General features: G+C 35.9%; 2 protein-coding genes across 3 annotated transcripts; one reads left to right on the top strand and one right to left on the bottom strand.

The window, feature by feature from the left end:
* Positions 1-455: 455 nt before the first annotated feature.
* Positions 456-10,485, top strand: RpII215 (RNA polymerase II subunit RpII215). The gene is made up of 7 exons (XM_028183573.2): positions 456-612; positions 932-1,201; positions 1,290-1,596; positions 4,812-5,103; positions 5,209-8,636; positions 8,732-8,908; positions 9,085-10,485. The coding sequence occupies exons 1-7, from the start codon at positions 532-534 to the stop codon at positions 10,218-10,220; spliced, it is 5,691 nt and encodes a 1,896-aa protein (XP_028039374.2). The 5' UTR covers positions 456-531; the 3' UTR covers positions 10,221-10,485.
* A 3,079-nt stretch (positions 10,486-13,564) lies between these two features.
* nAChRbeta1 (nicotinic acetylcholine receptor beta1) lies at positions 13,565-17,512 on the bottom strand. Of its 2 annotated transcripts, none has more exons than XM_028181179.2 (9): positions 17,374-17,512; positions 16,407-16,543; positions 16,119-16,273; positions 15,840-15,930; positions 15,406-15,753; positions 15,122-15,315; positions 14,890-15,048; positions 14,539-14,803; positions 13,565-14,324 (listed from the first exon to the last, which is right to left on the bottom strand). In XM_028181179.2, the coding sequence occupies exons 1-9, from the start codon at positions 17,459-17,461 to the stop codon at positions 14,160-14,162; spliced, it is 1,602 nt and encodes a 533-aa protein (XP_028036980.1). In that variant the 5' UTR covers positions 17,462-17,512; the 3' UTR covers positions 13,565-14,159. The 2 variants fall into 2 exon arrangements, with proteins under 2 accessions (XP_028036980.1, XP_028036988.2); XM_028181187.2 differs by having other exon boundaries at positions 14,027-14,324; positions 14,539-14,782.
* Positions 17,513-19,191: the final 1,679 nt, after the last annotated feature.

Below are 19,191 nucleotides of genomic sequence, written 5' to 3' on the forward strand. Positions count from 1 at the left end.
CAGTACTTTTGAGAGTGCTCGATTGTGCGAAGCGTTGCTGTAGTTGGAACATTCAACGTTGAGCATTATGCCGCATAATGCGCTCTAGTGCTGTAATTGGAAAACTACCATGATGTACTGATCGGTGACACTGACCGATGCATTATAATTTTTAAAGAGCCGTTGAGTCTTTAAATTCATAAAAATGATGGGCTGCCATACATTAAGTATTACATATTCTGTAGTTATGCGAGATCAGTTCTATAAAATAGAACAACTACTCTGGACGCAAATTACTGGGTTTTTCTAAATAACATTTAAATTACTAAGATGCAATAGCATCTTGAATATATGTTGATCTATAATATCTTGAATATAATAGCATCAATGAAATATAATTTCATGTTTCGTCTAAATTAGAGCACTTATTTCCGTTCTAAACTAAATATTTGACTGTATGGACTGTGTTCCTTTTGTTAATCAAGTGGATAAATAAAAAAAGGAAACGACCCTAAAAAAAATAAACCACTATGGTTCACATTTGCCGTCAAGATGGCGACGGCGAATGATTCTAAGGCGCCTTTGCGTCAAGTAAAAAGAGTACAGTTTGGAATACTATCCCCAGATGAAATTGTAAGTTATTGCGTGGTTTTATTTACCAACAAATCAGTCATATTAGAAACATTTACTTGATTTAGGAAGTGCCTATAGTAGAATAGTGAGTCTGCGTTGCGCCCCTACATTGATTTAGTTGATTAGGTATTGTGCTACACAACAGCGACATGATGAAGATCATCAGCTACGAAAATTGATAAAGGCTTACCAAAACAGAACGGTCATCACAGTGATAAATACTTGAAAAAACAACACTATTAACGTTGGATTACTTTGAAACTGCGTCTGTTCACTTTCTATTTTGATTTGATATAGATGTAAAAATTATGATTTACAGCGACGCATGTCAGTTACTGAGGGAGGGATTCGATTCCCGGAGACCATGGAAGGTGGAAGACCGAAGCTTGGCGGTCTTATGGATCCTCGACAAGGGGTAATTGACAGAAGCTCACGGTGTCAAACGTGTGCTGGGAATATGACAGAATGTCCAGGACACTTTGGGCACATTGATTTAGCTAAACCAGTTTTCCATATTGGTTTCATAACAAAAACAATAAAAATACTCAGATGTGTATGCTTTTATTGTTCAAAGCTGCTTGTCAGCCCTGTAAGTATCACCATTTTACTATCAACAATTACATTTGTTTAATATTTTAGAATTACATGTAGATGACTTGGTTAAATTTGTTGTTTAGACAAATCCAAAGATAAAAGAAGTTATAATGAAATCCAAGGGCCAACCCCGCAAACGGTTGACCTATGTTTATGATCTGTGCAAAGGAAAAAATATATGTGAAGGTGGTGAAGACATGGATATTGGGAAAGAAGGTGAAGAAGGTAAAAGAGGGTCTGGTCATGGTGGTTGTGGGCATTATCAACCCTCTATTAGACGACAAGGTCTAGAGCTCACAGCTGAGTGGAAACATGCTAATGAAGATACACAAGAAAAGAAAATTTTTGTCTCGGCAGAAAGAGTATGGGAAATTTTGAAACATATAACAGGTATGATGTGTAAAATTTTACTAGCAAATTAAAATAATCTTGTTTTATTATTATTTATGAAGTATCACAGATGATTTTCTAAGCTAATGCTGTGTTTTATATAAGGTCTATCTTTAGTCTATACTATATATGAAGTTGCTGTTCAGTTTACAGAATACTATAAACTTTTATATGTCTGTTAATTAAAATATGCACTCATGGTATTGATGCTAGGGATAATTTTTTAATGGCCTTCTTGAAGAAGTCTGGTGTGGCTTGAAGTCGTCGTGGCCTAAAGGATAAGACGTCCGGTACATTCGTATCGAGCAATGCACCTATGTCTGAATCCCGCTGGCGGGTACCAATTTTTCTAATGAAATACGTACTCAACAAATGTTCACGATTGACTTCCACGGTGAAGGAATAACATCATGCAATAAAAATCAAACCCGCCAAAATTATAATTTGCGTAATTACTGGTGGTAGGACCTCTTGTGAGTCCGCACGGGTAGGTACCACCGCCCCGCCTATTTCTGCCGTGAAGCAGTAATGCGTTTCGGTTTGAAGGGTGGGGCAGCCGTTGTGACTATACTGAGACCTTAGAACGATATCTCAAGGTGTGTGGCGCATTTACGTTGTAGATGTCTATGGGCTCCAGTAACCACTTAACACCAGGTGGGCTGTGAGATCGTCCACATATCTAAGAAAAAAAAAAAAAAAAAAAAAAGTGTGGAATCCAAGAAATTTCAAAGGCATTTGGTACTGTCTGTTAAGTATTGAATTTTTTAGGGCTAAGTTTTTGTTTTAGGCATTGCTTACGTGCTTATCCAGGGTCTAACAAATGTGATGTCCGCTTAGTATTATTAAAAAAAAATTCATTTTTCATTGCAAGTGTGTTCGCTTCTGTCTGTTAAGCAAAGAAGGCACACCTTACCACGTTCATCACACTATAGAGCATTCAGTTAGTGTAGCACACACCTATCGAGATTTTACCTTGCCAATTGGGAAAGTATTGTTTTGATGCTAATTTTGAAAGCTTTTGCTAACGCAGTGGTGGATTGAGTATTGTTTTAGATACTTAATACATGTCAATTAATAAAATAATTAAAACTACCTTTAATGGTTTCATCATGTTTAATCACACATAACCACAGACAACGGTTTCCATGAAAACTAAAGTTATTGGAATATCAAAAATAATAAATTGAAAATAATGAACTAGAGATTTAAACATACCTAGTCAGGTCATAAGTATTGTCACACAGTAAAAACTTTTCTTTTAGAATGCTGGCCACAAAAAAGTTTATTGAATTCGAATTTCGAATTGTTCATGAAAATAAAAATGTATACTTTTAGAATTTTACTCATTTTTAAATATGGAGTGGACGCTTAAAGAAGACCGTGTTGCAGTTATTGCGTTGCGTCGTTGCGGTTACGCGCCAATTCAAATTTTTAACATACTGAGAAATTTGAATATAACCAAAAGATTCGTTTATCGTACCATCAAACGATACAATGAAGAAGACTAGTGTAGATGACAGGTCAAGAAGTGGTTGCCCTCGGTCTGTTAGGACTCCAGCAGTGATAAAAGCTGTGAAGGCGCGAATTCAAAGAAATCCCAAACGTAAGCAGAAACTGTTGGCCCTTCAGATGGGGCTAAGCAGAACCACGGTGAAAAGGGTGTTAAATGAAGACTTAGGGCTTCGGGCATATCGAAGAAAAACAGGACATCGTTTGAATGCTCGTCTAATGGACCTGAGACTGAAGAGATGCCGCGCTTTGTTGAAGCGGTACGCGGGAAAAAAATATCGGGAAATTCTTTTTTCGGATGAAAAAATTTTTACCGTAGAAGAGAGCTACAACAAACAAAATGATAAGGTGTACGCACACAGTAGTGAAGAAGCGAGCAACCGTATTCCGCGTGTCCAACGAGGTCATTTTCCATCCTCGCTCATGGTATGGTTGGGAGTTTCTTATTGGGGCTTAACAGAGGTACATTTTTGTGAGAAAGGTGTAAAAACGAATGCAGTTGTGTATCAAAATACAGTCCTGACGAACCTTGTGGAACCTGTTTCTCATACCATATTCAATAACAGGCACTGGGTATTCCAACAAGATTCGGCGCCAGCTCATAGAGCGAAGAGCACACAAGACTGGCTGGCGGCGCGTGAAATCGACTTCATCCGGCACGAAGACTGGCCTTCCTCCAGTCCATATTTGAATCCGTTAGATTACAAGATATGGCAACACTTGGAGGAAAAGGCGTGCTCAAAGCCTCATCCCAATTTGGAGTCACTCAAGACATCCTTGATTAAGGCAGCCGCCGATATTGACATGGACCTCGTTCGTGCTGCGATAGACGACTGGCCGCGCAGATTGAAGGCCTGTATTCAAAATCACGGAGGTCATTTTGAATAAACTTTAGTGTCATAAGAATCTATGTTTTGTTAAGTTCATTTTGGTATATGAATGGTTACATAATGAATAAACTTGTTTCAATTATTTTACATTAAACATGTGACAGAATTTATGACCTGACTAGGTATAAGTAGATTTAATAGTCTATGACTCACAAAAACATGAATACCATACTTCCACATTGAAAAAATAGTGTTATTCTACATGCAATATGTAGGTCAACATGTATAAAATAAAGTGTTATTCTTTCATTCTGTGCTTAAGAAATTATTAACATGAACCAGCAGATTTTATTAACATCTATATTACTGGTGGTAATTATGTGTACCCTATCCCATCTATTTTTTTGTATAATGTAACACAATACTGTAGGTATATTGACTATGATTGATTTTGTTCACTGTTATTTGCATGGAAAATAATCTTTGTGAAATTTTAAACTACTTTTAAACCTGATTTCAAACAGTCAGGTTTAAAAGTAGTTTAAAATGAGAGTGAATATATTTTGAAAATTGGTTAGGAAGAGTGGGCTAGCATCTCTATTAAGCAACATCTATTTTGTCAGGAAGTATGTTAGATAGTGAACCAACTATTAGAAGGATTTTTTCTTATCTGCTTTGAACATAACTGATTGTGTAAATAAAAAACTTAGTTCACACCCTTCCTGACAATTCAGCCTCATGTTTCAATGAAAGCAAGGGCATTCATATGGTCATTTCTAAGATACCTTAACAACCAGGTTAAATCCAGGTGAAACTAACCCAAAGTAATCCCACTCTATTTATTGACTATGTTCTAATTTTATAAACCATTTACAGATGAAGATTCATTTATTTTGGGTATGGATCCAAATTTTGCAAGACCAGATTGGATGATCGTGACGGTTTTGCCTGTCCCTCCATTGTCTGTTCGTCCAGCTGTTGTTATGTTTGGCTCTGCCAAAAATCAAGATGACTTAACCCACAAGCTAGCTGATATAATAAAAGCTAACAATGACTTGGAAAAAAATGAGCAGTCTGGAGCTGCTGCTCATGTCCTTGCAGAAAATATAAGAATGTTACAATTTCATGTTGCTACTTTTGTTGACAATGACATGCCTGGTATGCCCAAGTAAGTAAAAGTAAATTGTAATTTTTTATGCAACGTTTAAGTAAAAGCATTTTAAAATAAACAAAATTTCCATTTAAAAAAATATAATATTAAATGCTTTTTTAGGGCTATGCAGAAATCTGGGAAGCCCTTAAAGGCTCTCAAAGCCAGATTAAAAGGAAAAGAAGGAAGAATTCGAGGAAATCTAATGGGGAAACGTGTTGACTTCTCAGCTAGGACAGTAATCACACCTGATCCAAATTTACGTATAGATCAAGTTGGGGTTCCCAGATCAATTGCTCAAAATATGACATTCCCAGAGTTGGTGACTCCATTTAATCTTGATAGAATGCAAGAACTTGTCCGCAGAGGAAATGCACAATACCCTGGGGCAAAGTACATTGTAAGAGAAAACGGAGAAAGAATTGATTTAAGATTCCATCCTAAATCTTCAGATTTACATTTACTCTATGGTTACAAAGTAGAAAGACATCTAAGAGATGATGACCTTGTTATATTTAATCGTCAACCAACTCTTCACAAAATGAGTATGATGGGTCACAGAGTTAAGGTACTTCCTTGGTCAACGTTTCGTATGAATTTGAGTTGCACATCACCTTACAATGCTGATTTTGATGGAGATGAAATGAATTTGCATGTTCCTCAATCAATGGAAACAAGGGCTGAAGTTGAAAATATTCATATAACACCTAGACAAATTATAACTCCACAGGCTAATAAACCTGTAATGGGTATTGTGCAGGACACATTGACTGCCGTTAGAAAAATGACTAAGAGAGATGTTTTTTTAACAAAAGAACAAGTAATGAATCTTCTTATGTTTTTACCTACATGGGATGGTAAAATTCCTCAACCTTGCATTTTGAAACCACAGCCTTTATGGACAGGTAAACAAATATTCACTTTAATAATACCTGGTCCTGTTAATATGATTCGAACTCACTCTACTCATCCTGATGAAGAAGATGATGGTCCTTACAAGTGGATTTCTCCAGGAGATACCAAAGTTGTTGTAGAACATGGAGAACTATTAATGGGTATTTTGTGTAAAAAGTCGCTTGGTGCATCTGCTGGCTCTCTGTTGCATATTTGCATGTTGGAATTAGGCCATGAAACTGCTGGACGATTCTATGGTAACATTCAGACTGTCATTAATAACTGGCTTCTGTTGGAAGGTCACTCAATTGGTATTGGTGACACTATTGCTGATCCACAGACATATCAGGAAATTCAGCGTGCAATTGTAAAAGCTAAAGATGATGTAATAGAAGTCATTCAGAAAGCCCACAATATGGAATTGGAACCCACACCTGGTAATACACTAAGGCAGACCTTTGAAAATCAAGTGAACCGTATCCTCAATGATGCTCGTGATAAAACAGGTGGATCTGCTAAGAAATCATTAACAGAATACAATAATCTCAAAGCTATGGTAGTTGCTGGCTCGAAAGGTTCAAACATTAATATTTCACAAGTCATTGCTTGTGTAGGCCAACAGAATGTTGAAGGAAAACGAATCCCATTTGGGTTTAGAAAACGCACCTTACCCCACTTTATTAAAGATGATTATGGTCCTGAATCCAGAGGCTTTGTTGAAAACTCTTATCTAGCTGGTCTGACTCCTTCAGAATTCTATTTTCACGCCATGGGTGGACGTGAAGGTTTAATTGATACTGCTGTAAAAACTGCGGAAACTGGATACATTCAACGGCGTCTCATTAAAGCCATGGAGTCTGTAATGGTCCACTATGATGGTACAGTTAGAAACTCTGTTGGACAACTTATTCAATTGAGGTATGGTGAGGACGGTCTCGCAGGAGAGACAGTGGAATTCCAGAACCTGCCAACTGTTAAATTGTCAAATAAGGCATTTGAAAAGAAATTCAAATTTGACTCTTCAAATGAGAGATATCTGAAGAGAATTTTCAGTGAAGACATAGTCAGGGAGCTAACAGAATCTGGAAGTGTCATAGCTGACCTTGAAAGTGAGTGGGAACAACTTTCTAAAGACAGAGAAACATTACGTCAGATTTTCCCAACGGGAGAATCTAAGGTTGTATTGCCATGTAATTTCAAGAGAATGATTTGGAATGCTCAGAAAACATTCCACATAAACAAGAGAATACCAACAGACTTAAGCCCTATCAAAGTTATAAAAGGTGTATCAGACCTTCTAAAGAAGTGTGTCATTGTAGCTGGTGATGATCGTTTGTCTAAGCAAGCCAATGAGAATGCTACATTACTTTTCCAATGTTTAGTGAGATCAACACTTTGTACAAAATTTGTATCTGAAGAACATAGATTATCTAGTGTAGCATTTGAATGGCTTATCGGGGAAATAGAGGCAAGATTCCAGCAAGCACAAGTAAATCCAGGTGAAATGGTAGGTGCTTTAGCTGCTCAATCACTTGGTGAGCCAGCTACTCAGATGACATTGAATACCTTCCATTTTGCTGGTGTATCATCCAAAAATGTAACACTTGGTGTGCCTCGTCTGAAGGAAATCATCAACATTTCTAAGAAACCAAAGGCTCCTTCTCTAACTGTATTTTTGACTGGTGGAGCAGCCAGAGATGCCGAAAAAGCCAAAAACGTTCTCTGTAGATTAGAACATACCACTTTACGTAAAGTTACTGCTAACACGGCTATTTATTATGACCCTGATCCTCAGAATACTGTTATTGCAGAGGATCAAGAATTTGTCAATGTTTACTACGAAATGCCTGACTTTGATCCTGCGAAAATTTCGCCTTGGTTATTGCGTATTGAACTGGACCGTAAGAGAATGACCGACAAGAAATTAACAATGGAACAGATTGCTGAGAAAATTAATGCTGGTTTTGGTGATGATCTCAATTGTATCTTCAATGATGACAATGCTGAAAAGTTAGTTTTGCGAATTAGAATCATGAATAATGAAGAAAGTAAATTCCAAGATCATGATGAAGAGACAGTAGACAAAATGGAAGATGACATGTTCTTAAGATGTATAGAAGCAAACATGCTGTCTGATATGACTTTGCAAGGCATTGAGGCTATTGCAAAAGTATATATGCATTTACCACAGACAGAAGCTAAGAAACGTATAACTATAACTGAACAGGGAGAGTTCAAAGCTATAGCAGAATGGTTATTGGAAACAGACGGCACATCTCTTATGAAAGTGCTCTCAGAGCGTGATGTGGATCCAATCAGAACTTTTAGTAACGACATTTGTGAGATATTCCAAGTGCTTGGAATTGAAGCTGTACGAAAATCCGTCGAAAAAGAAATGAATGCGGTTTTGCAGTTCTACGGTCTATACGTGAATTATCGACACTTGGCATTGCTTTGTGACGTCATGACAGCAAAAGGTTATCTTATGGCCATCACACGTCACGGCATTAACCGACAGGACACTGGTGCTCTTATGAGATGTTCATTTGAGGAAACCGTCGATGTTTTATTGGACGCTGCCAGTCATGCTGAAGTGGATCCTATGAGAGGAGTATCAGAAAATATTATAATGGGACAGTTGCCGAGAATGGGTACTGGTAAGTGAAAACAAATTGCAATATTTTGGAACATATCATGAGGAAAGTATGTATTAGAACATTAGTTTCTCATTATTTATTTTAATTATCTATAGGTTGCTTCGATTTATTACTTGATGGCGAGAAATGCAAGGAAGCAATGGGCGGTCTTGGAGGCGCCGAAGTGGGAATGTATTTCGGTGTCGGAACGCCATCTATGTCACCACTTATGACTCCCTGGTCTACACAGAATACACCAGGATATGGAAGCAGCGTGTGGTCTCCATGTCAAGGTAAATCCAAAATGTGAAATTTATGTATTTATAAATATTTTTAAAACATAGTAAATGTGTTGCCTAAAATTGGAAAGTGTACGTTTAGATCAGAAGTAGTTTAATTAATGTAAAAAATCGACTTTAAACTTTAGAGTTTATACTTTAAAATAAACTATAATCCTTGTTTTTTTTAGTTGGCAGCAGTATGACTCCTGGAGGACCATCATTCTCGCCATCTAACGCATCTGACGCATCAGGACTCTCACCGGCATACAGTAATGCTTGGTCACCACAACCTGGTTCACCAGGATCTCCCGGACCTCCGCTTTCACCTTACTCGTCGCCCGCAGGAGCGTCACCATCTTACTCCCCATCGAATCCTGTTTACGCTCCCGCGTCCCCGAGTATTACTCCAACATCACCACATTATTCACCTGCCAGCCCTTCTTACTCCCCAACTTCACCCAATTATTCCCCGACTTCACCAATATACTCGCCAACATCACCCAGCTACTCGCCAACATCGCCTGGTTATTCGCCCACATCCCCATTATGCTCCCCAGCTTCTCCTAGATACTCTCCGTCATCTCCCAACTATTCACCAGCAAGTCCGGCTTATTCAACAACTTCTAATTTCCCGACAACTTCACCTAACTATTCTCCATCAAGTCCTTCTTATTCTCCCACGAGTCTATCGTATTCTCCAACGAGCCCAGGTTATTCAACATCCCCTGGCTATTCGCCCTCGTCACCTAGATATTCACCAAATAGTCCTGTCTACAGTCCTACTTCGTCAAATTATTCGCCTTCGTCTCCAAATTACGCTTCTGGATCTGTTTATTCACCTACGAGTCCTACATATTCACCTACTTCTCGCTCATATTCTCCATCATCACCGAGCTATTCGCAGTCTTCTCCAAATTATTCACCCTCGTCACCGAATTATTCTCCTACTTCGCCCTCTGTGGCTGGAGGTAGTCCTACATATTCACCAACAAGTCAGCAATATTCTCCAACCAGTCCACAGTATTCTCCGACTAGTCCAGGCTATTCTTCTACATCACAACATCCTAGTAGCACTAGGTATTCGCCGTCTTCGCCTTCCTCGCCTAATTATTCTCCATCATCTCACAATTATTCACCTTCATCTCCCCGGTATTCGCCAGGATCATCAAAATATTCGCCGACATCGCCTACTTTTACTCCTACTTCTCCTAATTATTCTCCGAGCTCTCCTGCGTATTCTTCCACTGGTGGACCATCTACCTATTCTCCAACTTCACCAACATATTCATCTACTTCACCCAATTATGATGATGGTGACGACTGAATTGAAAATGTTTTTTTTTTACTATAATTTACTATAATTTCTACGATACTACCATAATATACTAAATTTAAAGTTTTATTTTGGTGATAATATTATAGACTGTGTGTAGAATAATATTTCTCATACCCTCAACAGCATTGGAATAGTGTGAGATAATAGAAGATACATGAAAGAAAAATGTATCTGTTACTAATTTTCACTTTGTATAAAATAGTTATAAGTTATTTAGCTTAAGAAATACAAAATATAAATGATATATTTAAGATAGTGCTGTATTTTCTTTAAACTAGACAAAAATGAAAATATTCCATTGTTTAAATAATCTTTTACGGGTTTTCATTGTTTCAAATGTAATTCCAATGTGATTGCTTTGATCAAGACTGGTAGATAAACTAATCTGCGGAAGAAAATCGTAAAAGCTCAAAACAATTTTGAAATCTGTAGTTAATTTACTGTTTCAATTGATTAAAATTAAGTAAGGAGGATTGAAATGGATATTCAATAAAATGTGCGTGTACCTTAGTATTAAGAACAAAAACAAAAATATAAAAAAAAGTATTGTGTGGTTTTATGAAACCACAGTAAAAGTGAAACTTTTTTTCACATTATAGACATTTAACTCTGATAAATAACATTTACATGAAACACTGACAAAAACAAACAAAAAAAATAGCGTGGAGCACTGGCACAAATGATTAAAAGTCTACACTACACGGTCAGCTGCTGCGAAGTATAGGCGCCGCCATATTGGCATTGGCTGCTTTGACGAGCGCCTTTCACTATCGCTACTCTACGGCCGACCGTCACGCGACATGCAACACACAGACGAAAAAGTTTGAGACGATGTAATAAAAGTTTCACTTTAAAAAGTTTTTTTAATTATATAGGGTTTCGTGTTCACAGATACTTATATAGTAGTGGAAAACGAACTACCCCAAAATAAATGTTAAAGTTAGTAAAACTATCCGTATTATAATGCGGAGTTAAAACACAGCTGCGTTTCCACTGCTGTGCCATCACGCTACACTCATTTATTTAGCTTCGTTATGTATGCAGATGTAGATCAATTACAGCGATCTATAGCCACGTTACCGAATGATTCGTGCCTTAATGACTTCACGGACTCGAATGGTCTATTTGGGAGCCTCGTGCGGCTCAAGGGGAACCGTCCGCTTCCATAGGTGGCATGGCATATGGCGACATTCGTTGCGGGTGATATGAGAGAGGCGTAAGCTCTGTTTTGCTTAGTGCGAGTTTTTTAACGTTCTCGATAGCGTAAAAGTTAGCTCATTTGTATGGAATGGGATCGTTTGCGTACGTTTGCCGTTACGGGCGCTGTCCCAACTGCATACTAAATTGGCTTAACTTTTACGCTATCGAGAACGTTAAGAAACTCGCACTAAGCACACAGCTCGCACATCATGCGCAGTTATGGAATGGAAATGGAAACGCGGCTTAGTATCCATAAGTATCTAGTTTTGTTATTGATTAGTCAGGTAATTACAATGTTGTAGGACAAGAGAAAAATAAACGAAAACCCAAAGAATCGTGTTTTATTTATCCGTTCTGTTACCATTTGATATTTTTTGCGATATACTAGCCGATAACTTAAAACTTTATCTACTCTGTCAATAAAGTACACTATTACAAACAATGTTAGTTACATTTAGTTAGTTATTCATCCAAATTTATTTTATCACCTTCAAAATATGCTTCAAAAAAGATACATTTACACCAAAGAATAATTCAATCATCAAAATATTTTTTAAACGCTTTTTCCAGAATTGAATTGCCACGAATTCTCCTTTGTGTCTTCTACCGAATAAAAACGGGTGTCATGAAGTGATAATTTGAGTTTTAAGAAAAATAAGTCTGCCGTAACCACATCTAGTGAATCAGATGGTCGCTAGTTGGTACCTATTTGTTGAGTGTTTGGTCAAAAATTTGTTCAAAACGATGCCTTTGTGCGAAGACGCCTTATCGTTGTGTAAAATCAAGAATTGTTTTTGTTTATGTTTGTTTGAATTACGAGTGCAAAACACCGCGGTACTTAAAGAAAACAGTCAACATGACTGACTTTTTTGGTCGACTTTAGCGTGGTTTTTTCGATTTCGGTTCAGTTGAAAAGCGCCACTCCGAATCTTGTTGACTAGCTTGATGTCAAACTCATGTCTCGTCACCAGTAATACCTAATGCCTTTCATAAATGTTTAGTGAATTTACTCGTTAGAGCATGTCCCCAGTGACTTAAGCGATAATGCGATTGACTTTTTGGAGAAAATTCAGTTCTTTTGGTACTGTGATTATTTACAATGGTACGAAATGACTCGTAAGAAAGTTCGGCTATCTCTTAAATTGGAATGAGAGTTTTCAACCACTATTTTCTTCATTTTTGTGACGTTAACTTCAATTGCAGAGGTTGCTGGCCTACCATAGCAAAGCAAATCTTCCATCACAATTCGACCGCTTTTGAACGATTTGTACCACTCACAAGCACGTGTTTTGTGTAACTTTTTCAGTGACTTCGAACACGAACTCCAATTGGCGATACAAAATTTAAGGAAAACTGTTTGTTCGATGTTTTTGTCTAATATGAAGTTCGCAATACTAGATGTGATAGAACTAAAATTAGCACTGTATTTAATCTAAATAATAAAGGCAACAAAACTCCGCACCAAAATGGAATACGGTCGAGCCAATCTAACAACAATAAAAAAACACAAAATTGAATTTGGAACCATAAACAAATTATACATTCCCAATAATTTTTTAACTAAATGTATGCAACAAATATATGATTTTATTTATAGCACTACATATTACTTATGAGTTTTCCGACTTAAAAAAACTTAATACAATCCTATATAGAAATTAGAAGTGTTAGTAGTTTAATAGATATGGCGCTCCGTCTTTTTTGTCTTGAGTAATGTGTCTGCCGTGGTTAGAAACTTATGTATACAAGGCGAATACGCACGTTATGGTGTCTATGGGCTCATATATTATATTTTTCGCATTTCCAAATAACCCAGCTTTGTTATTAGAATGATTATTAGAATTATCTCTTTGCATACAACTAGTCTATAACCTGATGATATTTTAACTATGGTAAATGACATGACTACTTCTTCTTTTTCTCCACCTTATCCCACTAGGTGGGGTCGGCACAGCTAATTTTTCTCTTCCATTCTCTTCTATCAGCCGTCATCTCAACACTCCTCTCTCTCTCATATCGTCATTCACACACTCCATCCATGTCTTCTTCGGTCGACCTCTTTCCCCTCTACCTTGCACTACCATTTCCATACATCTAAATGACATGACTACTGATGACTGAATACTACAATACAATATGGATACTTTTATTGTTTATAATTATTATCCTAATAAGCAACATTAAAATTTATCTACGTTACATTATCGACTTATAAAACTGAAAAAATGTAAAAACATAATACACACTATAAGGTCGATGCATAAATGTAAATAGATATCTTATGCTTATAAATTAAACTATTTAACAAATTCAAATTGTACTTATATGTTATTCGATAGATTATTCTACTATATATTATAATATTATAATTCCAATATTACCTAAAACACAGCCATTACATTCTATTACCTACGTATGTACTGTCATGTACTGTAAGTATCTGTTTATTATACAATGTCATTTAAGTTTCAATAAAATTATTACTCTCATAAAATAATAAATTCAGGACAATTTCTCAAAAAACTGTAGGAAGGTACACATTTTCTTATAGTTAGTATTATCTAGATTTATGGAAGCCATTTCTTTGACAATAATTGAAAAATAAATAAAGGAAGCGCAATTCCAGTTTTGTGCTTGTAATTAATTAAGTAAGTGTCACTAATTATATAAAATAAATAGTGTTCGTTTAATCTGTTACTATCTGACGATGTAGAATGGCATACTACATTATTTTCCTCGATAAATTTCAATAATACGATCTTGGTCAACATATTCGAAAATATGTGGTGCATCCATCAGTATCCCAACCGTTCCTGCTGTGGTGACTATGAAGAAAATGTACAGCTGTAATCTGTCAATAACCATTGCCACGTATTTCCAGTCTTCGCGAGTCTGTAAATGAAAAGGTATATGCGAAGCCTAGTTATAGTTTTGTAATACTTGTAAAGTTTAATGAAATGAAAGCAAAATATTAAAATAAAACTTAAAAAGTTAAAGATCATTTGAAAATAATTACTTCTGCGTTTATAGTTACAGTTACATATATGTATAACAAATATTTAATACAATTTTATTGTTTAAAACAGTGTATTAAATAATAACTAACCTGAATGTAAAGATCTTCATTTCGTAAATGTTCAGCAATGAATTCGACCGCTTCTGTAGCCTTTGCCGCTTCAGGAGAAAGTAGAAGTGAATCGGAACTTTCCGATTCGCGTCTTTCTCCTCCAAGTCCCAGACCGCCCAGTGCACCAAGATCTCCAAGAGCGCCAACTTCACCTCCGCCGGCAGCACGGTTTATTTTGCAATTTGGATGATGTAGGTCCGATAGCTCCATTGCCTCCATTTTGCTTTGTTTAGCACCAATCGCACTAAGAAGTTAGTATGTCGACTATGTTTCATGCAAAAATGTATTAGGATGCGATAGATTCGCTATAATGTGTATAATAATTAATACCTTATATGTTTCGGGAGGTCGTGTGGTGCCGCTGCATGGGGTGGGGCACCCATTCCGGGCATTTCCATCATCCAGCGCAATCTAGTTTTTCTCGGTCTCCGCATAAGCAGCATAGCTGGTAAATAATGCAGGAAAACGCTTCGAATCCATAATGGCATCCTGTTGAAACAGATTAAATAAATTATTAATAAAAAAAACAAAGATGAAGAATACGTTTTAGAATTATAAATACCTATGAGTTCTGGGTCCTCTGAAGTTCCAATTGATTATGATAACCGTAACCAGAATACTGACAGTATTCATGATGAATGTGAATAATAAATATTTAGCGATAAGTGGAAGTACAAGTGATGTCGGTGGAAGAATCTTCGATACCAGAAGCAGAAACACAACCAGAGAAAGTAAAATGCTGATACCCAAAGTTACCTGTAATGTGGTCATAACACAGTACGAGATTAATCTTTTATTAAAAATAAAACTATGCTATGTTGAAAATTAATCAAATAATGAACTCACTTTTTCACCAGCTTCAGCTGGCAAATAAAATACAAGTACACAAAGAAACGAAATTAAAACAGTCGGCAATATTAAGTTTACAGTGTAAAACAATGTTTTCCGTCGAATTATAATGTAGAACGTAATATCAGTTTCAGTTGGATGATTGCCTTCATAAATGTTCAAATAAGCCGGTACTTCTATGATATCCCATGTTCCTGACTTCCAATAATCGGAAAGATCAACAAAGTTCTTGTTGTTGTATAGCGCCAGTGATACTTGGTCCCCATTGAACGTCCAAGATCCGAATTTCATGATACACGTTTGCTGGTCAAATGGAAAGTAGGTTACGTCAATCGTGCACGAGCTCTGAAATTAAGTGATGTCGTGTATTCTGAATTAGTCTTTCATGTTCTATAAAGTTATTTGTTGACACTGTAAACCATGACGTTTACCTGATATATAGCTGGTGGTACCCAAAGTACTTCTCCATTAGGATATATAAGCACGTTTGATTTATATCGGACTTCGTAATTTCCGTCAGCGCTGCAAATGGAATAATTGAAGATTTTTTTCTGTTTGCATTTACATGCAAAGTCTTTTAATTGTTAATAGTCCTGAATTGAGCTTTAAGATAACCACCTGACTGGATGCATTGGTTACATGTATATTTTAAGTAGTAGATAGATAGACTTTTCGTTAAACAAGTTTTTTTAATTATTTTGGATACTTACTTATTGAAAAGCACTATATCTGGCTTCCAAACCTTGTCAGGCGGTAATCTTAATACGCCGATTCCGCCGTAGTCAGCTTCGTCCCACATCAACTGGTAATCCATCCAAACCAAACGGAGCCAAACGTTTGATTTCATAATTTGGTTCTTCTCATTCTGTGAAAACAATAAATCGCTGTTGTCATTGCAGTCCTTTCTATCGACCCCATTCTTGGTAGAAACGTACAATAAAAATTAACAGTATCATTGTAATCTTTTAAGAAACAATTAAGGTTATTTGAACACTTACGACGTTAATGAGTTGTACAAACGCAAGACCAAATCTCACATCCACTTTCTGTGTCATGTTTTGGACAGGTCGTATTAATTTATTGTATCCTCGGAAAAGGTCGCGAACTAAACGTTCTTCGTCTTCTGAACACCATCCTTAAGAGAACATGTCACGTGATTGAAAAATATAAAGAGCATTGAACACACAAAAAAATAGTACAGTCACAAACAAATATTATATTTGAAGTTCTTATAAGCCAAACGATTACACCTTACACAAGAATAATGCCTTTAGACCTTCAACTAATTAATATGGAGGGGATATAGTTTGTATGTTTCAGGATATGTCTTCCACTACGAGATGAGACTATTAGAGATTATTAAAGCCAGGGATTATAACGTAATCTGGGTTAAAGTATATCGAGTTAAGTTCATTGCGATTTCGTGACGGAAAACTGTCTAAATTGTGTTCGATTATTGAAGTATTATTTAAACGTTCTATATTATAAATTCTATCTTTAGTTAGATAACTGTAACGGGCCGGTAATTTGCGATTGTGAGAGGCTGTGATGGCGAGAGATCGATATGGAAACAAAATAGAGATGAAACTGTTTTGATGTTTGTATTTGATACGCAAAGTAAATACTGTACTGAGTAATAGTTGTAATAAATTGATAATAGCTAAATTCAATATTATAGCTTGGTATAATCTGAGATTCTGGCCTTTGTCTAAATTTTTTTTAAATAGTTCTATAACGTGTTCGCTTAATGCCACATAATTAATTTGATATAAGAATGAAGGTATCATATAATATAATGTTCTTAAAACTGGAGCAAAAAATGATGTATAAATACCTAGTTTTCCATTTCAAAGTTTAATTTCAAGGTACTTAAAAATTTAGTTTAACAAACTGTCTGGTTTAGATAATTAAGGATATATCTACTTAATTAGTTTTGGTAAATTTTCCTATAATAAAGCAAATTACCTGAATACAGGATGGCCAGTAGGGTGGTGGCGAGGAAAGCGCGCGATACGCACGACATTGCAGCGCGCACTGCCGGATGCGGGTACATAAGCAATTTAGGTACCACGTACACCAGCCAGATCTACCCCTAAGAAAAACGTAATTTTCAACTTCTAATTTTATTCAAGTGTTTTTGTTTTCATAATTATTCTAGATTTCGATTGGATAGATTTTTAATGCAGTTAATGTTTTTCGTTGATTCAGTAAATTATTAGTCTAGAAATTTATAATTCTACGTACTAATTGTTTGTGATAATATTATATTTATATTATTGCTTGTTATAGAATTAAACCCAACATAATAATATATTTGTGTCGTTTTATATCAAGTATTGTGATATCATTTAATATAAAAAAACACATATATTTAACATTTTTTTTTTATTTGTTTACACATAAAAATTGATGCGTATTAGTAACTTTTTTTAACTTTGTTTGGTATACAAAAAAAAAAAAAAAATTCTCCGTGCTTTATTTGGTGCAATTGGATCGTTATTGCATCTTCTCACTTGTGTTCGTATTCGTTAGGTATTTGCGCATGTGCCATGATCCCTAGGGATGGCATCGATTTTCTACTGATTCTTTCTGTTTCAGGACTTGCGCTTTACCACCTGTTTTATTTATATATAAATGGTTACAACATTTGATTTATATGTATATTATTCATATATTAAACAGAAGTTATAATACAATGTAATGTACATATGTATAAAATATCTTGCTGCATTCTTTACGTTTAGATCTCTTAATTCTTTTATAAGTTTTGTTTTTAATTACATATTTTTATTTTATACTAGCTGACCCGGCAGACTTCGTAGTGCCTCAATCGATAAATAAAAGACCTAAACTTTTGTATAAAATAAACTTAAAACAAACAAAAGGAATCCATCCGACGGGGGACACATCAAAGGGAAAACAAAATTGTTATTTTTATTTAATTCCGAGCATTTTCATATTTATCTATTATACCTTTCAAACCTTCTCTGGACTTCCACAAATAATTCAAGACCAAAATTAGCCAAATCGGTCCAGCCGTTCTCGAGTTTTAGCGAGACTAACGAACAGCAATTAATTTTTATATATATAGAAGAAGAAGATTAATGCTGTAAATTTGAAGAATACGTAATTCGACCAGGTTTTCAACTTTAAGCGATCTTATATAAAATGTACATTAACAAAGTTATTGTTCATGCTAAAGCTGTGAGCCACGAAATAAGAGTACCTAATGCGAATGTTTTTAAAATGGAAATCAATGTTATAAATAGATAGCGTGAAACAACGACTTGATCGTAACACGTGATAAAAATTTGCATAATTTCCTACTGGCGTAATGACCCCGTACGGGGCGACACCATCATAACGACCTGTTTCTGGTGCGAGAATACGTTTATAACATAAAGTTTAAACTATTATCAACTGTGAACGTGTGATACGTTAGCGAGGCTTTCTACTTTACAAACAAAATTGTTTAAGGTTTGGTCTGTGCATAGTCTTTCATTATTTTACTCCGTGAAATGTAAAAATGTAAGGCGCGACGGTTCTTGTACGAAATTCAACCAGACATCATAATTTAAAATAAGGGCATCAGCAAGAGTAGGTTCTATGATACTGCAGTAGTTTACCGCCAATCAGACGTGCTTTCTAACAGAGTTCAGTTACAGTTAAATCTATCGTAGTTCTGTGTAGTGAAGAATGAATGAATAATTGAACGAATAAAGAATGAAGATTGCGGTGAAAAATCAGCCCAGCTCCTCGAACAACATAAGCAATCACACCATC

The sequence above is a fragment of the Bombyx mandarina genome, chromosome 05 (assembly GCF_030267445.1).
Source record: "Bombyx mandarina strain Sakado chromosome 05, ASM3026744v2".
NCBI lineage: Eukaryota > Metazoa > Arthropoda > Insecta > Lepidoptera > Bombycidae > Bombyx > Bombyx mandarina.